This window comes from Leopardus geoffroyi, chromosome B2, assembly GCF_018350155.1.
Source record: "Leopardus geoffroyi isolate Oge1 chromosome B2, O.geoffroyi_Oge1_pat1.0, whole genome shotgun sequence".
Lineage (NCBI taxonomy): Eukaryota > Metazoa > Chordata > Mammalia > Carnivora > Felidae > Leopardus > Leopardus geoffroyi.
Genome location: NC_059332.1, coordinates 17066461 through 17087230, shown reverse-complemented (window position 1 = coordinate 17087230; position 20770 = coordinate 17066461). Strand labels below are relative to the sequence as shown.

The 20770-nt window shown below is 44.8% G+C and overlaps 1 protein-coding gene across 1 annotated transcript in view; it reads right to left on the bottom strand.

Annotated features, from left to right (window-relative positions):
- Nucleotides 1–18886: 18886 nt before the first annotated feature.
- LOC123608030 (androgen dependent TFPI regulating protein) overlaps nt 18887–20770 on the bottom strand; it is a 64285-nt gene continuing 62401 nt past the window's right edge. Inside the window, exon 7 of the mRNA XM_045497397.1 lies at nt 18887–18938. Within this exon, the coding sequence (XP_045353353.1) occupies nt 18904–18938 (35 nt within the window). The 3' untranslated portion in view covers nt 18887–18903. The remainder of the gene's footprint in view (nt 18939–20770) is intronic.

Below are 20770 nucleotides of genomic sequence, written 5' to 3'. Positions count from 1 at the left end.
TCTCCTTTTTAGAAGTTAACAGTCACATAGCTAAGGACACACGGTTAATAGGTCGTCAAATAATGATGATGGTGGGGCGCCTGGGTGGCTCAGTCGGTCAAGTGTGTGACTTCAGCTCAGGTCATGATCTCGCAGTTCGCGAGTCCGAGCCCTGCACCGGGCTCTGTGCTGACAGCTCAGCCTGCTGAGTTGCGGGTTCTGTGCCTCCCCTTCTCTCTACCCTCCCATGCTCACGCTCTGTCTCTCTCTGTTTCTCAATAATAAACATTTAAAACTTTTTTTAAAAAATGATGATGATGGTGATGGTAATGGCAATGAGGGGGAGATGCTACCTGTGTATCGTGCTTTTCTGCTTACAGAATAAATTATTATTCAATAAGTGAGATCCTTGGATCCCTATAGTACACAGGTGATGCAGATTTTGTTATGATCATTTTTATTTCTGGTGTCGGAAAATTTGGACCAAAACAGCTTTTTAAAAATAAGTACTGAAACGTAATACTTATTGAAATAATGAATCAAAATCCCTCTTTCAGATTCATTGCAGGCCCTCCAATTTTTAGCTGTGTGACATTAAGCAAATGACTTAACTTCTATAAACCTTAGTCTCCTGGCACTAACTTTCCAGAGTATAAGGCATGAATGTGATGATCATTGTAAATTGTTTTGTATTGTTAGGGCTTAATAAATATTAACTATTTAAAAATAGTCATCATTAGAGGGGCTCCTGGGTGGCTCAGTCGGTTAGGTGGCCAACTCTTGACTTCGGCTCAGGTCATGATTTCGGGTCATGATCGTGAGATTGAGCCCCAAGTCTTGGGATTCCCTCTCCTTCCCTGTCACTTCCCCCATTTGTTCTCACTCTCTCTCTCTCAGAAAAGAAAAAAAAATCTTAAAAAAAAATAAAAATAAATAGTTATCATAGAGATTCAAAAGTCCTTGCGCCTTTTTCATGGGATTTATTTCACAAAATTGTTACAAGAAATTTTTGAAGATTTTTTTTATTTTGTATTTATTTTGAGAGAGAGAGACACACACACACAGGATGGGGGGGAGGGGCAGAGAGAGAGAGAGGGAAGGAGAGAGAATCCCAACCAGGCTCTGCGCTGTCAGCACAGACCCCAATCCTGATGTGCTTCAGCTCACAAACTGTGAGATCATGACCCAAGCTGAAATCAAGAGTCAGATGATCAACTGACTGAGCCACCCAGGTACCCCAAAAGGACTTTTTAATTAGGTGTTCATATCCCTGAAGTGTACCATGGCATAACCAAGACAAGCTGGATTGAAGATATATTGTCTACTTACGTATTTTGTGTCTCTTGTGCTTTCTCCTCAGTATATGAACTCAAGAAATACATGGTTAATGCCTCGTCTTTCAAGAGCTTACAATCCAATGGGGCAGCCATTTTTGTGGGTAATCCTAGTACAGTGGGGTGAGTGCATGTTGACTCCGCAGTTCCACTGTTAATTATTTTCCTAGGAGAAAAGAGAAAATGGTTCAATATGTAGCCACAAAAGTACTTGCACAGGATTGTTCATGGCAACTTTATTTACAATGGCTCAAACTGTAATTGACTGAAATGTCTATCAGTAGGATTATGGAAAACCAGATTGTGATAAACCCATACACATTAAAAGCAACAAAAAGATTGAAATGTGGATGCAAAGACATGGGAACCTCAAGAACATCATGTCCATGCTGAGGGTAAGAAGCTAGACACAAAAGAGTACATCCTATGCAATTGATACGAAATTCTATAATAGATAATGTTAATCTATGGTGAAAGGAATCAAAGTGGTTGCCAGGGGTCGGAGGTGGAACAGGTTTTGAGTGGGAAGGGGCATAAGTAAGCTTTCTGGAGTGATGGAAATGTTTTCTATCTTGATGGAGGTGGGTGTGGGATAGGATTCAGAGGTGTATGCGTTTGTCCGAAGTCACCAAATCAAACAGGTAAGATGTGTGCGTTTCACTGTATATAAATTCTACCCTAATAACAAAAAGACTCTTAAGTCTTTTATGTGTTTACACTTTTATCAATGGTGTTTTTAAAAATCTTATTTCCCAAATATTTACCATTAATATATAGCAAGTCAATTACTTTTTGTATATTGACCTTGTATCATCTATTGGTAAATTCACTAATTCATTCTGGTAGTTGGGCTTTTTTATGTAATTTTCTTCAGGTTCTGCCATGGTAAACCTCCTTCAAGCTTCCATTTCCCTTAACTACCCACTTATGTTTCCCATTTGTGTCTCTCTGTTCTACAGTTGGGATCATTTCTTTGATCTTTTTGTTCTTTGCAGCTTAGTTGATTCTGCTCTCAGACTCCTCCTTTGAGTTTTTAATTTCCATTTTTGTATTTTTCATTTCTGATGTTCCGTTTGGTTACTTTTCAAATCTGTTAGGTCACTCTCCCTGCCCCCACCCCAAGTTCCTGTTTACTGTAGGTAGTTTTAATTCTCATTTCTTTAAGCATAGCTATTTTATAATTTGCTTCTGATTGTTCGGGAAACTTAAGTCTTTCAGGATCTGCTTAGATAGTGAGGTTTCTTTTTTCTGCTGGGTTTTTTTTTTCTCCCACTGTTTATAACTTATTTTCTTGTGGCTAGGCTATCATGACTTTGCACTGCTCACTATCTATGAGACACGATTTTTGGTGGTTACCGTGGCTTGGGTGAAAGAGCTCTTTTTCAGTTTTGCATTGGCTTCTGCCAGACATGTGGGGACACTATCTCTCTGTAATCAATTCAAATTAAGTCATGGCTTAAAGTTTTCTGCACTACTCTTGGGTTTTTAATTTAGGTTATAATTTCTCAGGGGGCTAGCCTCTGGGTAGAACTACCCAGGGACAGATTGTGTGTGTGTGTGTGTGTGTGTGTGTGTGTGTGTTTCCCCACTCCTTTGCCCTATCCAACATTATGCCATCTCTATCTTGGGAGGGTTTTTTTTATGGGGGCAGTGGGGGGGGGAGGAGTGGCTTGTTTTACTTCTGATTTATCTTTATCCTGAGGATTCTTCCTTTGGGATTCTAGGTTAACACAAGAGAGGTGTCTAATATTAACTTTTCAACCTGGTAGACACTGAGCTTTGACTTCTTTCTCTGTAAAGTCTTCAAAACAGGTATGTAAGTCCCCCAAATATGTCTTCAGGGCAAAGGGCTTTTGTTGCTTTTCTTGCCTTTATGGGTTCTTGGAGCCTCTTAGACTTGGTCTGATAATTTCCTATTGTTATTTTTTTCATGTTTTTAAAGAGATTAGAAAATTATATTTTCCATTGATTTTAGCATGTTGGTTCAAATGGCCTAGCCCTTCATTATTGGAAATAGAGGAAAATAAAATTTTGAATATCTCTAATAGGTCCTTTTTCATAATTTCTAGGTATAAAAATACCTAAATTGGTAAATTTCACTATGTAAAAATTTTAAATTCTGCGTAGGAAGAAATAAAGGACATAAAAAGGAAAGAAATCATAAGGATGAAGGAAAACAGACATTCAACAAATAGGAAGAAGTATTTGAAACTCAAAGAAGCTCAAACTCAAGAGAAAGGAGTGATTTTCTTAACATATTTAGAGCTCTATATTATGGTTGACTGATGCATAACAAATTACCCCCAAATTTAGCAGCTTAGGACAACAAACGTTTCGTACCTCTCAGTTTCTGAGGTACAAGAATATGGGAGTAGCTTAGCAGGATGATTGTGGCTCAGAGTCTGTCGTAAGATTGCAGTCAAGACTGCGGTCAGCTGGGGCTGCGGTCTCATCTGAAGGCTCAGCTGGGGCTAGAGGGCCCCCTTCTAAGGTCTTTCATGTGAATCTTGGCAGGAAACCTCACATCCTCCCTAGTCACTTGCTGAAGGTGTCAGTTCCTCACCACGTAGACTTCTCCATCAGCAGCTGGCTGACGTTGCAACTGGTTTTACTCCAGAACAAGTGACTCATGAGAAAGAGTCACCAAAAGAGAAGCCAAATGTGTTTTACAGACTAATATTGAAAATGACACACCATTCCTTCTGCCCTACACTGTTGGTCACTGAGACCACCTGGTACAGTGTGGGAGGTACCTATGACTGAATGTGGATGTCAGGGAGTGAAGGTCATCTGGAATGTCTTAGAGGCTGCCCACTATAGGCTCCTGAAGTTCAATACAAAATAAAAAACCCCAAAGAGAAAAATAAAAGGTACAAAAGTCTGTGCGTTAAAAACACATACAAATAATACATATTAAGATACATCTTAAACATGACAAGGGGTTCAACCTCATTCAAAATAAGAATCATATAAATTAAAACTATAGAGAGATGCCGTGTCTACCCATAAAACTGTATAACCCACTGTACTTTTGAAGATTTGGGGAAACAGGGTCTCATATTTTGTCAGCAAAGGTAGACACTGGTGAAACCTCGAAGAAGAGTAATTTGGCAATAACTATCAAGAGTAAAAATACACATTTCCTTTGATCCAAAAATTCCATTTCTAGAAATTTATCCCAAGTATATTCTGGCACATATGCAAAATGATGTCTGTTTGAAGATCTTTATTGCAGCATTGACTTACAATAGCAAAAGATTGGAAACCATCTGAATTTCCATCTAAAGGGAACTGATTACACAAAGTATGGCAATATACATATAATGGAATTCTATGCATTTCTTAAAAAGGAATGCAGCAGACCTCTTTATACTGATTTAGAATTTTCTCCATCATGTACTGAAAGATGTGAAAGCAAGGTGCAGAAAAGCATGTTGTCACTTGTGAAAAAAACATCTATTTATGATTGCACATGAAGGCAATATCTCTGGAAGCATATGCAAGAGACTGGAATTGTAGTTGCCTTTGCAGAGGGGGACTGTGTAGCCAAGGAATAAGGGTATGAAAGAGACTTGCTTTTAATGCATTCATTATTGTATATTTTGAATTTTATAATGTGTGTATTAACCACTCAAAGTAATTTTTAAATATATATATATATTTTTATAATTTTTCAAGAGAGAAAGAGAGTGCATGATTTGGGGAGAGGGGCAGAGGCAGAGAGAGAGAGAATCCCAAGCAGGCTCCACACTCCACACGGAGCCCAGGACAGGGCTCGAGCCCACGACCCTGGAATCATGACTCGAGTTAAAATCAAGACACTCAACCGACTGAGCCACTCAGGAGCCCCACATATATTTTTTAAAGTATGTTGTGATAAACTGAAATGATAGTGCCTTAAGCTAAGCTGACATCAATAGAAACAAAGAGAAACAGAATTGGCAAGGCACGGCGGATAACTGTATCGGTGAGTGGGAGAAGGGAAAGTTCAGAATGGTGCTCAGGTTCCTGGTACGGGACCTGGGCAGATAGAAGACAGAGAACCCAAGAGCATACCTCTTAGAAGAAATTTCTGTAGCTGATAAAATTACCAAGTTTTAGTAAAACAAAACCCACATTTTAAAAAATTCAAGGCTATTCTTTTCTATATTGTACCATAAGCTTCTTGCAATTGGAGATTATACTTTAAATGTCCTTGTATCTCTTACAGAATCTCATATGGTGTTTGACTTGTGATAGATACACAGTAGATATTTGTTAGATGAATGTCTGAAGATGAAATTTGTAAAAATGTGTTTTCTCTCTTCAGAAGGTAGATTAAATAATTGCCCAGATATGTGCCGAGGGTGAGCATCAAAGAGATTGAAAATAAAAAATCTTATCATCTCTTTACCCGAGGGTGAAGGGGCACAGGTGGAGAAAAGATGAAGTTCATGCAGAAAGTTGCTTAATTGGAACAAGACACAGAACTTTCAAAACACAAGATAATTAGTTTTCCTATCTCTAAAATAAGGGGAAGAGCCCATTTAGCCACCAGAGGGCTCTCATCATGCCATTTAATTGTAGGCCTAGAATTATTCATGAGACAGACAAATGTAGTCAAAGACCCACAGAGACTAGATTTCCTCCCCGACCCCATTAAATTTATACTACCGTTGTAAGGACGTCCTGCCACGTCATCTTATTACAAGATGAGAGAATTGAAACTCAGCACATGTGCTTTAAAGGCTACATTTCCAAATGTCAAGGATTGTCTTGTGTGAATTTAAAACTGAACTTATCTCTAGGACCCTGTAACACGAGGACTGCTTGGAAGGTTTTCCCATATATGGGATGGCAAGAAGGAGGAAGCTGCAACGCACTTTATGCCCTGATGCAAACCACTCTAAAGTAGCAATGTTTGTTGAAATTTTAGGGCTTTATGAAGACTTGCAGGGTTCCAAAAACTAGGATTACTAGAGTCTATGCATTTACAATCGTGTATTGCTTTCTCCCGCTTTTACTCTGCTGGGTGCTATGTAATGGTCTCTTATTTGTACTTGAAGTCAGGGAATTTTGGGGACCTTCTTGTTGATCTTGTGAAGGCATTCAGACAATTAGTTAGTGTCCGTTCCTTTAAAATCTTCTGCCCCCCGGTGCCCTCATTAGCCGCTTTGTCCTCTGTGACTTAACACTGAATCTGCAGGATCACAAATGATAACCTATAAATATCCTTCATTGGATTAATAGAGGCTTTGAGTCAAGAGAGCAGAGAAGGACATGGATGTTTATTGGTTTCCAGACACTGGGCTGTATTCTAGGTCCATTACGACATTCCATCCATACATTACAGTCACTCTAGCACAAGGTAGGTATTGTGCCTTCAATTTATAGATGAGGAAGCCCAGCTGTGAAGGGTGAATGAGTCACCCAAAATGGTAAATGTTGCGGTAATGGGACTAACTGAATTTTGCCTGCCTATCGTGTTTGTGCTCTTTCTGACATTACATTTCCCCCCTAAAATATGAACTCATGCCTTGGGCTTTCTTTATCTCTGCCTACCACCCTCTCCTCAAGGCATTCAGGGATCTTTGGTGGGGACTTCAGGCAGTGTCTCCCACAGTATCTCCTGGGAGTGTGGTCTAATGGTGGTTACAGCAACAGCACAAGGTCTCTCCCCAGTGTCCCCCCCACCCCCCAACTGTCCATCAACCATAGTGGACATAGGAGACAGCGACGAGACCCCAGCAGGTCTTTTGTAGTAACTGGTTTGGCCATGGCTCCTCTTCCCATTCCAGTTACTGATGACCTTTGACCCTGGGACAGCCTGCCAGGAAACACAGGTAGGGTTAATGGGCCACCAGATCAGTAACTGTTCTCCCCGATGGGAACTTTATGTATTGACCATCTGCACTGAACTTGTATAATAATTAGACTTGCTTCCAGGAGGAAAGCACAGTGGCCCAAAGTCAAGAGGACATATGCTTATGGGTTTGCTCTGATTCCTTCACACCTTCTCACCCAGTTCCCCTGGAAAGCAATGCTATAGGACCAAGATGGTAACGTGAGGTTGGTTGTAAAATCTGTTAACTGTGGAGGACAGTGGCCTTTAGCACCTCAATCAGAAAGCCACACCCAAGACCACAGCCCTGTAGGGTCATTAGCACATGTGAAGATGTACCAGGCAGGCAGACATCTTCCCTGTGCGGTCCAGCCCATGCCCATCTGAGGCAGAGCATTTTGAAACCCCAAGCCCCCTCAGAGTCACGTGTGGAACAGTCTTGCAAGTTCATTTTCCAAGCAACGCTCCAACACTAGGGTTTTCTTGCTGAAATCTGTTCCACTGAATGGGCTTATCCGAGGGAGGGCAGACTGTTGTGTCTTTGATTGGATGATGTAGGATTTTGGGCGATTCTTGAATGAAGGGAAGAGAGAGAGAGAGAGAGAGAGAGAGAGAGAGAGAGTTTGGCAAACGGAAGCTGAGGGCTTATTATAGGCCTATGAGTCACAGGCACTGCAGGCAAATGATCTGGAGAGGGGCGAATGAGTGGGGGTAGGCGTGAAGCAGGGCTGGAAGGCAGACCCAGGGAAAGAAAGCCAGGGCAGGGAAGAGGAAAAGTAGAGTGGATTAGTCAGGGTTCTCCAAAGAAACAGAACCAATAAGGTTTAGTGTCTGTGTGCATATGTGTGTGTACATATATATATATATATATGTACATACATAAGTGAGGGGGGGCATTTTAAGTGATGGGCTCATGCAGTCGTAGAGGCTGGCAAGTCCAAAGTCTGCAGCGTCGGCCAGCAGGCTAGAGACCCAAGGGAGAGGCCATGCTGCAGTTCCCGTCCAAAGCCTGACCCCCGGCAGAATTCCCACAAGGGGCTCCCACCGTGTCCTCACAGTCTGGGCTCTTTTGCTTCTAGGGAAGTGTGTTGAGGTCTGAGGTAAGCATGAGGATGCCCAACCACAAAGCCTGCAGAGGCCTTTGAACCGTTCTCAGATCCTGGCCCCACACTCTGCCTCAAAGTTACATCCAAAGGAACCAGGCAGTCACGCCACCAGATTTGCTGAGCATTAGGATGGCTGGACTCTAGAAGGCAGCTTGGAAAGAAGGTTCTTCCGGGTGATGTTTAAAACAACCTGAAACTTATTATGTTCAATCAGACTTCAGCTGCCACCATGTCCAAGGAAAATCCAAGGAGAATTCCCATACATCAGTGCTTCCAACTTTGGCTGCACACTGGAGTGACCTAGAGGTGCTTTTAAAATTCCCAATGCCTAGGGTGCGCCCGGGTGGCTCAGTCGGTTGAGCGTCTGACTTCGGCTCAGGTCATGATCTCATAGTTTGTGAGTTCGAGCCCCGCGTCAGGCTCTGTGCTGACAGCTCAGAGCCTGGAGCCTGCTTCAGATTCTGTGTCTCCCTCTCTCTCTGCCCCATCTCCACTCATGCTCTGTCTCTCTCTGTCTTAAAAAAAAAAAAATAATAAAACATTAAAAAAAATTTAAATTCCCAATGCCTAATCTATAGCCCAGATGGATTCAAATCTCTGGAGGAGGGATCTGGGCATAAGTATGTTTACAGTTCCCAGGGATCCCAAGGCTGAATAGTTCTGCTCTACTCCTCCATCAGCCCTTTGTATTTCTATTCAATGTCCATTTAACCCATTTTCATGGCCATTCAAGCTGTGAGGCCCAGGAAAGAGGCTCTTCCACAATAATGAGGTTTTCTTGGGCCTACACCCTTCCCATATTGCTCCAGAAGCCTTAAACTGAACCTGTTTAACATTTTGACCTTGAGGACACAGAAAGAAAGGTTAACCATCTAGACATTATGAAGGAAACAGAAGCAAGATTTGGTGGAGATCACACGACATAAAGGAAAGGGGCCAAGCATCCAAAGCTACCAGACTGGGCTTGGATTCCATTCTTCTTGGGTAATTCCTCCTTGGGAAAATGCACCAACCTCACTGAGCCTCAGTTTCTTTATCCTTAACATTTGGGACAATAATGTCTACCTTTCGGGGCTGTGAGGAGGTCTAGAGGCAATGAACAGCAAATGACCATCTGTAGCAGGTTGTAATTGAGACAGATGAGTGAGAAGAATTAAAATCTGGAATTTGAGAGGCGCCTGGGTCACTCAGTTGATAAGCATCTGACTCTTGATCTCGGCTCAGGTCATGATCTCACGGTTTGTGAGTTCAAGTCCCGAATCAGGCTCAGCGCGCTCTCTCCTCTCTCTGCTCCTCCCCACTTGTGTGTGTGTATGTGTGTGTGTGTGCATATGTGTGTGTGTGTTCTCTCTCTCTCTCTCTCTCAAATAAATAAATAAAGTTAAATTTTTTTTAAAAAGCTGGAATTTGATATCCAAAGACCTCTGACCCTCAATTCCCTCATTTGCAAAATAGGGATAATGTTCTGGGTTGAATGGCCTTTATGTCCAGCTTGAACCTCAGCATGTAAACTTATTTAGAAATAGCATCTCTGTAGATGCGATTGGTCATTGATCATCTTCAAAATAAGTTAAATGAGAAGCGATCATCTCCCCTAGTCTCATAAATCAAGAGGTATACAAAACAAAGAGGACACAAAGAGATCACAGAGGCCTGGAAACAAATGGACTTGTGTAACTCTGAGTTCCTGCCCTTGTAGAGGGGACAGATTTCCTGGCTGACATCGTGTACTAGGAACAAAACTTCCTCTTTTTTCTTCCTCCAACTGAAGAGCCTCATCTGGAAAGCCATTACTTCTCCTGCTTCACCATTGTGGGGGGAGAGCCTGGCATCTCCATGGTGCAGATGGATTTAACTCTGGGGCCCTGTATCTTTCTCCCCCAGGTACTGCCCCTGTAGCCAGGGAGGGTGCACTAGGCGATGGGGGACATCTCTGCAGTGGGGTGGTCTGAATGAGATCCTTCTGGGCTTCGGGGAGCCCTAAAGACAATGACTGGTGTCTTTAAAAGAGAAAGGAGAGGTAGATTTGGACACCGATTTCAGAATCCTGCCATAGTAAGAGACACAGAGACATGCAAGGTAGAATGTCATGTGAAGACGGAGGCAGAGATTGGAGCAGTGCAGCCGCACACCAAAGATTATCAGGGGCCATCGGAAGAAAGGCTTCTTCTCTAGAGCCTTCGGAGGAAGCATGTGCTGCTGCCACCTTGATTTCAGACTTCTAGCCTTCAGCACTGGAAGAGGATAAACTATTGTTTTTAAGCTACCTAGTTTGTGGTCCTTTATTGTGCTAGCCCTGGGAAACTAATAAAGATAATAATGGCTGTACTACTCCTAGATTGTTGCAACTATAAACGAATATATATTGTAAATATAATTATAAATATATTTAAATTATATTATAAATATACTTAAATTTAGCGATGGTAAATGTTAACTGAGGCTATCCAGATATACTGGATAAACACTCTAGCCTGATGTTCACTGGTCCTTGGAGGGTCTTTCAAGGGTGACCCTATGAGAGATGAAGTGACATGACAAATGTCGAGTGGAGAAGGGGGCAAGGTGAGAGGTAGTAAGGCAACCTGTCAAATGCAAGAGCTGCCCACACTGGGCATCTCCACCCACCAGCCAGGGAAAAGGGGCTGGCTGCCCTTAGATTTCAGGCACATGACCACAACCTCCTTGTAACACAGACAGAAGCACACTCACTCATGAATGGCTTAGAGCCTTGCTGGCTCTCATCTTTGGAGACCCTCCACCCTCATCCCAGAGTTGTACTTCCAATCTCTTTCCCAATAAGGAACCACAGGACCAAGATTTACGTGCATGTGACATTTTCATTAAACCCCTCAGGATGTGCAGCAATCTTTCTTTATCGTCGTTGTAAGTTATCCCAGGGCTCAACATGGCTCCCAGGTGGGCCCAACAGAGTTCATCTGTGAGGTGGAAGGACATTTGCAACAGGCCTTTTCTTCCCCATGGTGGGAGGTTTAGCCAGAAATCACCACTGTTGAGCAGGGAGACCATGACTGAATTGGCTGCAGACATATCTCTTGGCCTCTTCGTCTCTGTTTGGTGATAGGTGAGGGCACCCAAAGGTCGAAATGGCCAGACTAGAGTCTAGCAGAGGAAAATACAGGCAATGCCAATGCCATCTATTTTATAAAAAAAAAAAAAAGAATTTTACTTAACCACATGACTTTACAAATTGGCAAAGATGAGAGAATGCGTGCATATAAAATGGCAATGTGAGTGCATTTTAGAATATACTTAAGGAAAATTTTCCAATGGAACAAAACACAACTAGATTGGGAGTTTTCATCATCACATATCGGATTCCTGCCAAGGTAAAAGTCATACGGTATTTGTTTTCTTAACTCAACTTCATCTAACTTCATAATTTGAATCTTAATAAAATTAAGTGTTGAGTGAAAACAAATCCCCACAGTGTCACCAAATGTATCAGCTCAGGTCAGACTTAAGCCTCAGCGGAAGGTTTTGTAAGCTCTTGTAGTGGAAATGTTTTTTCTCTTCTTCCTGTCTGCATCTCAGAGGGGCTGAGTCTAGCAGAGCAGCTGTTAACACAGCGAGCGGGAGAAGCAAGGCTCACTTCTATATTCCCACAGACGCTACAGGCAGAAAGGCTGCAAACCCCTAACCCCAATGCAAGTGGCCCGAGCAGTGAGCACCTCGTCCCTGTCCTCAGACCATGCGTGCATATGACCCAGGCACAGTAGGCACTTGCTCAATGAATGAATGAATCCTACTGAACGGTGGAGTGCTATGTCGTTCGTTGCAACCTTATTGCTGGATCAAGAAGTCAGTTTAAGGAGGGGACACCTGCATAGCTCAGCTGATTGAGCATCCAACTCTTCAACTCAGGTCATGATCTCACGGTGGCTGGGTTCAAGCCCCGTGTCGGGCTCTCTGCTGACAGCTCAGAGCCTGAAGCCTGCGTCCGATTCTGCGTATCTCTCTCTCTCTCTCTCTCTGCCCCTTCCCACCTCTCTCTCTCTCTCTCTCTCTCAAGAATAAATGATAAAAATTATTTTAATTAAAAAATAAATAAACATTTAAAAAAAGAAATCAATTTTAATGGTCACAATTTCAGGCAATATTTCAGGTAATAGAACAGAAAATAATAGGATAGAGAATGGTCTGTCACACCTATTAAAAGTGCGTGTATGTGTTTCTACAGAGTCGTGATGTAAAGTGTATTTCTGAGGTATCAGTCGGGAAAGACTAAAAGCCTTTGGTGAAGTGGAAACTGTGGGGGCCTTGAGTTGGATGGATCTGGGTTTAAATTCCCACACCACCTTGACTGAACTGAACATGTTATTTAAATCTGAGTGCATCATAGCGTGTGATGCACCGTACTCTCTGTATGGGTGGGTACAGTGATGAATAAGTCATGCCCCTTGCCCTCAACGCCACTCAGTGTACCTTTAATAGGTGCCAGTCTATCTTGAACACTTCAGGAGGTCTGGGACTGGTTGCGAAGATGTTTGGGTAAGAAGGAATCTCGGGGAAGTTCAATCAGGCTGAAGCTCTTCAAGGGCCAATGGAGTCCAATTTTTTTTTTTTTTTTCCTTTGCTCTGCCTCCTCTCTTTTTAAGAATGGTGACAATCCAGCACTAACTTCTCTCTCTAGCTATAAAGCAAATTTAAATTCCGGTAGTGCCAGCCAGACAATCAAGACTAGAAACGTCGAGAATGGCGTGTCACAGCTGTGCCTCCTCTTTCCACTCCTCCAAAGGCTTGCAGAGTTTTGTTGACCCGTCAGTGGCCAAGATCATTGTCTAGCTCTATCTTGGGGCACACTAACCCAAGATTAGCTCCTGCAGAGTGGGACGGAGAGCCAGGAACCCACCCCCAGGCATCGGCAACTCACATGGTAAACCATTGTGAACTAGGCAAGTTTGTTCTTGGAGTCTGCAGCTGACCCTTTCTGAACCTATTCCTTTTCTCCCAAATCCTCATTTCCGTTCTGCTAAGCATACCTTTTCCCATGTGAACACTTTCTTTCAGATGGCCAAATATCTCTCACTGATCATTGAACATGAATGAGAGCAAGTCCATGGGTCCCCTCTCTCAGTTATGTGTTAAAGGTGTCTCTCCACGTCCAGTGGAATACTTTACCCAGGTGAAGGGTTGCTTTGTATATTAGTGAGATATTTGGAGTGGCAGAAAGACCGGAGACCTTTTCCACGGTCCCGAAGAGTCATACCCTGGGAGTGGCTGAAGAAGCGTCAGTTAAGATGAAGAGTCAGACTAGACCAAGACTCAATGATAGGAGCGATCATCTGTGAGAAAGGGGTGAGAAGGGAAGGAAGATAAATGCTGAGGTAAACACGATTTGTCTTCAGTGGTCCCCTTTCTTAGGGATAAGTCTCCCTGATTTGGATTAGTGCCATGTAGGTGCTCCTTGGGGCAATCAGGGCTATCCAGTCATTCGATCTGGAACTCCATCTGTGTGCAATCTTTATTCCCCAAGCCATTCCTTGTCTGGTTTTCCCCTTTATCAAATAAAAATTATGCTTGATATTTTGATTACAGAATATGCTTCATCCTGTAATGTGCTTTCTACTTCCGGGTCCCATGAAACTATCACCTGACCATCACTGTTAACAGGATTCTTTTTTTTTTTTTTTTTTTTTTCCAACGTTTATTTATTTTTGGGACAGAGAGAGACAGAGCATGAACGGGGGAGGGGCAGAGAGAGAGGGAGACACAGAATCGGAAACAGGCTCCAGGCTCCGAGCCATCAGCCCAGAGCCTGACGCGGGGCTCGAACTCACGGACCGCAAGATCGTGACCTGGCTGAAGTCAGACGCTTAACCGACTGCGCCACCCAGGCGCCCCGTCGGATTCTTGGATCGAACATGGAGAGAGTATCTTAAGTGAAACAGCAGCTCTCATGTTAACAGTCTCAGCTTCTGGCAGAAGGGGGAGACCCCTGGTGACGATGCCCATATGATTATGAGGCTGTAACCAACCCTCAAGTCAATCCTCTGTACATAGTTCCAGTACTTTCACAGGGCACAGAGCGAGGCCTCGTGAGGGATGCAGACAACCCTACATGGCTCAAGTTCTCCATGAGCTTGGAGTCAAGTGGGATGGAGAATCTTGGATGCCGCCACCACTTAAATAGTCTTATTCACTCACGGTAGGTAATATCGTGTGACTTGAAAGAACCAGGCCTCAGAAATGTAAACTATTTCCTCCAGATTGCAAATACATGGTGTGGGGTGGAGTCTGCCGGGTTCCGAAGCTCACCTTCTTTCCAACATCCCCACCGCCATGGGGACAGAAGCCAAGAGGCTGGATGGAGAAGAGAGATGTCGTACTGGGTGGGACTGGTACGTCCCACTCTGGGGTGCAGAGAAGGGAATGAGCTTTGCGTCTTGGGGAGCTCGAGGGAGCTTTTAAGGAGACTGGGCACTGGCTCCCACCAAAGCCGGAAGCCACAAAGGACAACTGGCTTATACGATGATAGCTGGGTGGAGAGAGGTCTTTCCAGGTAGGGAGACCAGTTGAAGGAAAGGCTTGGAAATAGGAATAAAATCACGCTGGAGGCCCAAACAGGGGGCCCTGATGATTCCTTGTGGGACACTTGGTCTTTCACCTCCTCTTAATTCAGCCGAGGGACGGAGGGGCAGGGCAGGAGAGGGTTTCCCGTCTCAGGGACAGGAGCTCCGCAAACCTGGCCTTGCCCACAGTCTTATCTGGAGCTGCTGCCTCAAGAGGAGGAGGATGAGGGTCTCCAAGGTGAGGGGCTTTTGCTCAGAAGGCCCTGATGACGCAGGTTGCCAGTTTCCGGGGTGGGGGGGGGGGGTTTGGAAGGCTCAAGGAGCCAGGTGCTGTTATATTCCCTATTTGGAATCATGGCCAGTTTCAATTTACATAACACAGCTTAATCCGCAGAAACCGGAGCCCAGGAGGCAGGTTCTTTCTCTCTCTCTCTCTCTCTCTCTCTTTTTTTTCCTCTGAGACACGGAAACCTTTATTTTCTCCCTACACCACAAACCGGTGCTGTTAAATAATATTGGATAATTGCACCTGTCGTACTCCCCATATTGTGCTGAGGAAAAATAATTGCCGGTTTTCTGCTTTGCAGTTGAGCTGTGACTTCGTCATTTGACTCGGAGCATGTCATTTTCTCCCATTTTAGACTGTGTACAGGCAAACTGTGTGAAAGGACTCACAGATAGCAGTCCTGCGTGTGTGAGTGGGCGCAGGCCTCATTCAGCAATGATTTCTAATTTATACAGCATTGAGAATCCACAGCTATAAATAAACAGTTCTGACTGGCTTTGCTGCCTACTCAAATGCTTTATTAAAAAAAAAAAAAAAGAAGAAGGAAAGAAAGAAAGACAGACAGAAAGAAAGAAAGAAAGAAAGAAAGAAAGAAAGAAAGGAAAAGAGCCACCAACGGCATGAGAAGGGAAAACAATGTCTGGGTACGGATTCTGGTTTCTGCCACCCGGGCCCCGGAGGGAGAGGCCCAGGCTTGGGACGGGTGGGTTCAGCGCTCAGCCTGGAGGCCTTCTGGAAGCCCCGCCTCCCCGCTCCTCCCTCAGCCCCCTGGGCTCCCCACGTGCAGGCGCCACGTGTTCGGGGATTACAGTATATGAAACTGACTTCCTGTTATGACAAGCACTGCAAGCGAGTAGGTGCGGGGAGCTGAAAATAGCTTGAGAAATGGATGACCCATTTGAGGGGAGGATGGGGTTAATGGATCGTTTAGGCAAACAGGAGAAGTCTTCGCCTCGAACTGAAAACGGGGGTCGTGCGTAAGGTAACCACTCCAGAACGTACGGCCCGGTCATGAGGCACCAGAGTTGCTCTTCCTTCTGCCGCCGGGGATGACAGTTTCCACCCAGTTGGGGGCCCCTGACCATCACCTTCTTCGGTCCGGCCCTGCTGACGTACTAATACATTTTTGCTTTTTTTTTTTTTTTTAAGTGAAAGCTTTCAGATGGCCAGTTACTGCTTTGCCGTGTAACCAAGAGGTGGGAAGGCGGGTTCGGGAAGCAACCGCCCCTGTGGCCCTGGCCCAGTCGCTTCCTTCCTCCGAGGCCAGCGGAGCCCTCCAGGCCAGCTCCTCCAGCCTTGCGAGGCCCATGTGGTTACGCGTGTCTCGTCCCAGCTCTGCCTTCGGTGGCCGGTTGGTGGCTTGGAAAAGGCTGTGGTGGAGTGTTTACGCCGTGGAGTGGGCAAAACACTATAAATCAGGGCCTTACACTTTCTTTTCCCTGGAGAGTTGACTTTTTTTTTTTTTTTTTTCTTTTAAAGCTTATTTATTTCGAAGGAGAGAGGACACGGTCACGTGTGCATGTGCGTGTGCGTGCTCAAGTAGGGGAGGGGCAGAGAGAGAGAGAGAGAGAGAGAAAGAGAATTCCAAGCAGGCTCCCCACCGTCAGCTCAGAAGCCCTACACGGGGCTCGATCACACGAACCGTGAGATCACGATCTGGGCCAAAATCAAGAGTCCTTCGCTCAACCGACTTAGCCACCCAGGCTCCACCCCCCCCCCCCCCCCGCACCCCCGAAAGTTAATTTTTAAACATTCACGGAGCACACCAATATCAGAAACTCCGTTTGTTCATCTGGAAAATGAGAACCTAATATGTTTTCGACTTATATTTTTGTGCGGGTAGAATGAGACCATGGGGGTGAGTGCAGCTTGTAAATTACATGCCCCTGTACAAATATTATCGCCGATTCTCTCACTGGTGGGTGTTGTTTTCTAACCACTCAGGGCCTGGCGTAGCCTTACGCAGGCAGCAAAACCCTGCGGACCTCGTAATGTTTATTCAGTGCCCATCACAGGTATTCTGCCGATTTTCCCTTTACCACGACACCCTGGAACCACCTAAGGGCTGATGTGCATGCCCAGCCGGGAGGTGGTTCTGAGGGATTTCTGGTGTTGGAATGGCTGCTGCACTTTGGTCAGTCATGCAGAAATCAAGGTTTCATTTGGTTCCAGGGACAGCAAAACCGCAGAGAGAGTTCTGCGGGCTCTTTCCGGCCAGCAGCTCACAATCGCTCTGAGAAGTATGCAGCCCGAGTCACTTTCGGGGTGTGGAAAATGTGGGTGATCCCCTGCGGGTTTCCCATTTGGGGAATTTCCGCCTTGACAACTGCCTCGGGGCTCCTGCGGAGACCAGGTGCTTGGAGCAGCCAGGCAGCAGCAGGTATAGGAAAGGAGGCGGTCGGTGTTCTCAGCTCAGCCCAAAAAGACTGGAGGCTCATATCTATATATTAGTGGATCAAGGATTAGGAAGACAGCAGGTTTCTCGGTGCCTGCCCTAGGCTTCCTGTGGGCCGCCCACCCTGCTGTGTCAGTTGGTGGCCTTCTCTGACACTTCAAGACTTCTTGGTCTTTCTGAGGTTTTCTGGTGTTGGGATAGACACGGCACGGTGGCCGGTCAAGTGGCAATCAAGGCTTACTGTGATTCCAGGAACAGTTTTTACCAAATTTTACCGATTGTTGCCAAATTTCTCCTGTACGGCGTTAGGTTAGGAAGCCCAAGCACAGTCTACTCTGGGGCCCACACCCAACCCACCGGGACCTGGTGACACGCTGCCAGACTCCAACATGTTGACCCACATGTAAACCCTTGTTACCCATGTTCTTTACAAAATGAAGGCCCAGTAAATAAAGACCCTGTAAAGAAAGACCCACAAAAACCCCCTTGGAAGATCAAAGTAGGGTTCACGGATGTGCATTGTTAGTCACCCGGCAGTCAGCTTTGTTAAACCATAAGAGCTCACTCAGCGAGGTGTTTTGTACCGACGCGTTCTCGGGGCTCCTCAGGGCCATGCCACTTCCCGTCACTTGCTCCCCAAGTAAGAGGTACATTTATTTGATGAAGTAATCCACATTTGAATGGGAGACATGTTGATGACATTGCTATGTCCCGTCTTTGGACCTGCCCCAGATGCTCGCTCCCAAGATGGACAGATGTCCCCATATTTTTTTTTTACAACTTAACTGTCTCATTGCACCAATCAGTTTGCTATCCTGTGAGGCGGACAGACAACTTCGGCAGCACCCGTCTCCCTACATTTATGTCTAGACTGTGGAAAACAAAATAGATGAGCAATCGGTGAAAATGACTAGTTTACGAAAATACTTTTAGGAAAGTTGGGCTTATTAACAATGGCACCGGACTGAGAATTAGAAGATCGGGGGGACAAATGCTATTGTCTTTGGCCCTCATGCAGGTTACTTTTTATCTAGGTCCTCAGCACCCTCCTCTCTAAAGTGAAGAGTTTTGACGACCCTAAGTTGCTTTCTCTCTCCTAAGCATTCTCTAACGCCAAGTTTATGCAAATTTCCTTGGCCTTTGGCCAGATTTTGACCGCAGAGGCCAGAAGAAGGGAACGAATTCTGAGACAGCAGTTGTTTTTGAACAACTGTCCGGTAAAAACTTTACATGTCCAGTAAAACCTTTCAAAAAATGAAGAGTCCCCAAATTAAGCTACCTTCAGAAACCCTCCTATTAAATTTAATATCATCCTCTGTCCTTTCTGCCTTCCTATCTGACTCCATCACCTCCCCGCCAACCAGAAAGAAAAGAAAAACAAAGAAAAGAATAGAAAAGAGAAGTATCTCATGTTTTCTTCCTCTTTTGTTCTTAAAAAATGGCCTGTGATCACTTCCTCTTCTTCCTTGGCTGGATCATGTCACCTGCACAATGAAGAACAGAGAGAGAGAGAGAGAGAGAGAGATCAGACTTCAGGGTTTCCCTAATGGGTATTCTTGCATGAATAGACATTCACTGTGCCTTGGGCCAGTGGAAGATCAAGGGCAATTATCCCAAGGCAAGTAGATGCACTTTACGAAATTCTGAAAACCTACCACCTCTCCAGAGAGGGCAAGAAGTGACTCTGTTGTCCCCATTTGGTGCTTGGCTCACAGCTAGCCTGTTGACCAATGGTTCCATTTGCCTTCAAGGCTTCTGCACGTCTAACGTGCACCTACTGATGTCGCTTTTGGTCAAGTCTTTACAGGCGGCACACCACCCATCGACTAACTCGGAGATTGTTGCAAACGGAGGTGAAGAGACATCAAATTAGAGGAGAAATTCTATTTCTCCTCTAGGAGACTCTAGGTGACTGGCTATTCACCTATTTAGGGTTCATTCCGCAACCTCTCATCCAATCACCTTATCGGAACGGAAAAGTACTGGCATATTAGATTCTAGTAAGCTCTTGAGAGGGGCATTCTTCCACTGAAATTATAGCATTAGAGTTCTAGAATCACTTCCATTCAGCCAGGTTGGTACCTCCGTCTTTATTGATCATACATCTTCACACAAGCTCTGAAATGTCTAACACCTCACGAATGCATTATCCTTTCCACCTGTTGCCAAATGTTAACAATCCTACTTTGAAAACTTTTCTCAAGTCAGCCTCTCCTTGCCCATTCCAGAGCCCTGTTAGTTCTGGCTTTGTGCCACAGCGACCTCATGCCCCTAGTTTCATGCTTTACCCTTCAGATTCTGCCCCCTCCATCAATTATATCCTTAAATATCTTCTAATAATTTTATTTTGCTAGAATTCCCCTTCTCAGGGGCTGTAGTGACTGATGACCTGAAATCCCCCTTATCGCGCTGATTTTCTAGGACAGCAGACTCCTAGTCACACAGCCTTTGGGGCCATCCTGCATTCATGTCTCTCAACACTTAAGGACAGTCCTCTCTCTTATTCTTCTACTCATCAATCCAGATACCCTCAGTCACTCCAGAGAAGCCTTCCTAACGTATCCAGCTTTACAGGCTTCGTGTCATTTTCATTTATGATCTCACTTATTTTTCATTTTCCATGTAGATTCGCTCCTCCCCAGGTCTCTGACTACAAACAAAGGACCTCCTCTTTTCGGAAGCATACCCATTTTGTCTGTAATGAATCCTTTTTCAGCTAAATGACACATTAATTCCTTCCTGTTCAAGATCGTGGGCAACATAAGCTTCTCACCTTGGTCCCCCCGCCTGCCCGCAGTCCCTTTGAAGGCTCCTAAAACTCCCTTTATCCATGCTGTTTACCAACCCCCCCCAGCCCCGCAAGTGTAACTGTAACCATAACCATACTTCTGCAACCCCAGTTGCCAATGATTGGAGAGTCCTTCTCCATTTAAGAAACACGACAGAAACTGAAGACTTCGAAAGAGCCCAGGAGCGGAAGTGGTGGCAGGAAGTTCCTTTGTGGGAGGAGCGCAGGTGGCTCTTTCTCCTGGATCAGAATCTCCCACGTCTAACACTAAACAGCTAGACGGAGCCCTGAGACATTTCCACCTACCCACAAACACATTAGAGAAGGCATCGAGTATGTCTCTGTGTGGACTTCCAACAATCATTTCTTCTGTAGCGACCTCCGTGGTGTGAACATCACAGAAACCATATTTTTCTTTTTGTTTCTGGCAGGTTGGGGGTGGGTCCTTAGTCCTGGATTCTCACGGAACTGAGAGGTCTCTGGGCTTCTTTGAATGCTCAGAATCGGTCTCTGACCACGATTCCACAG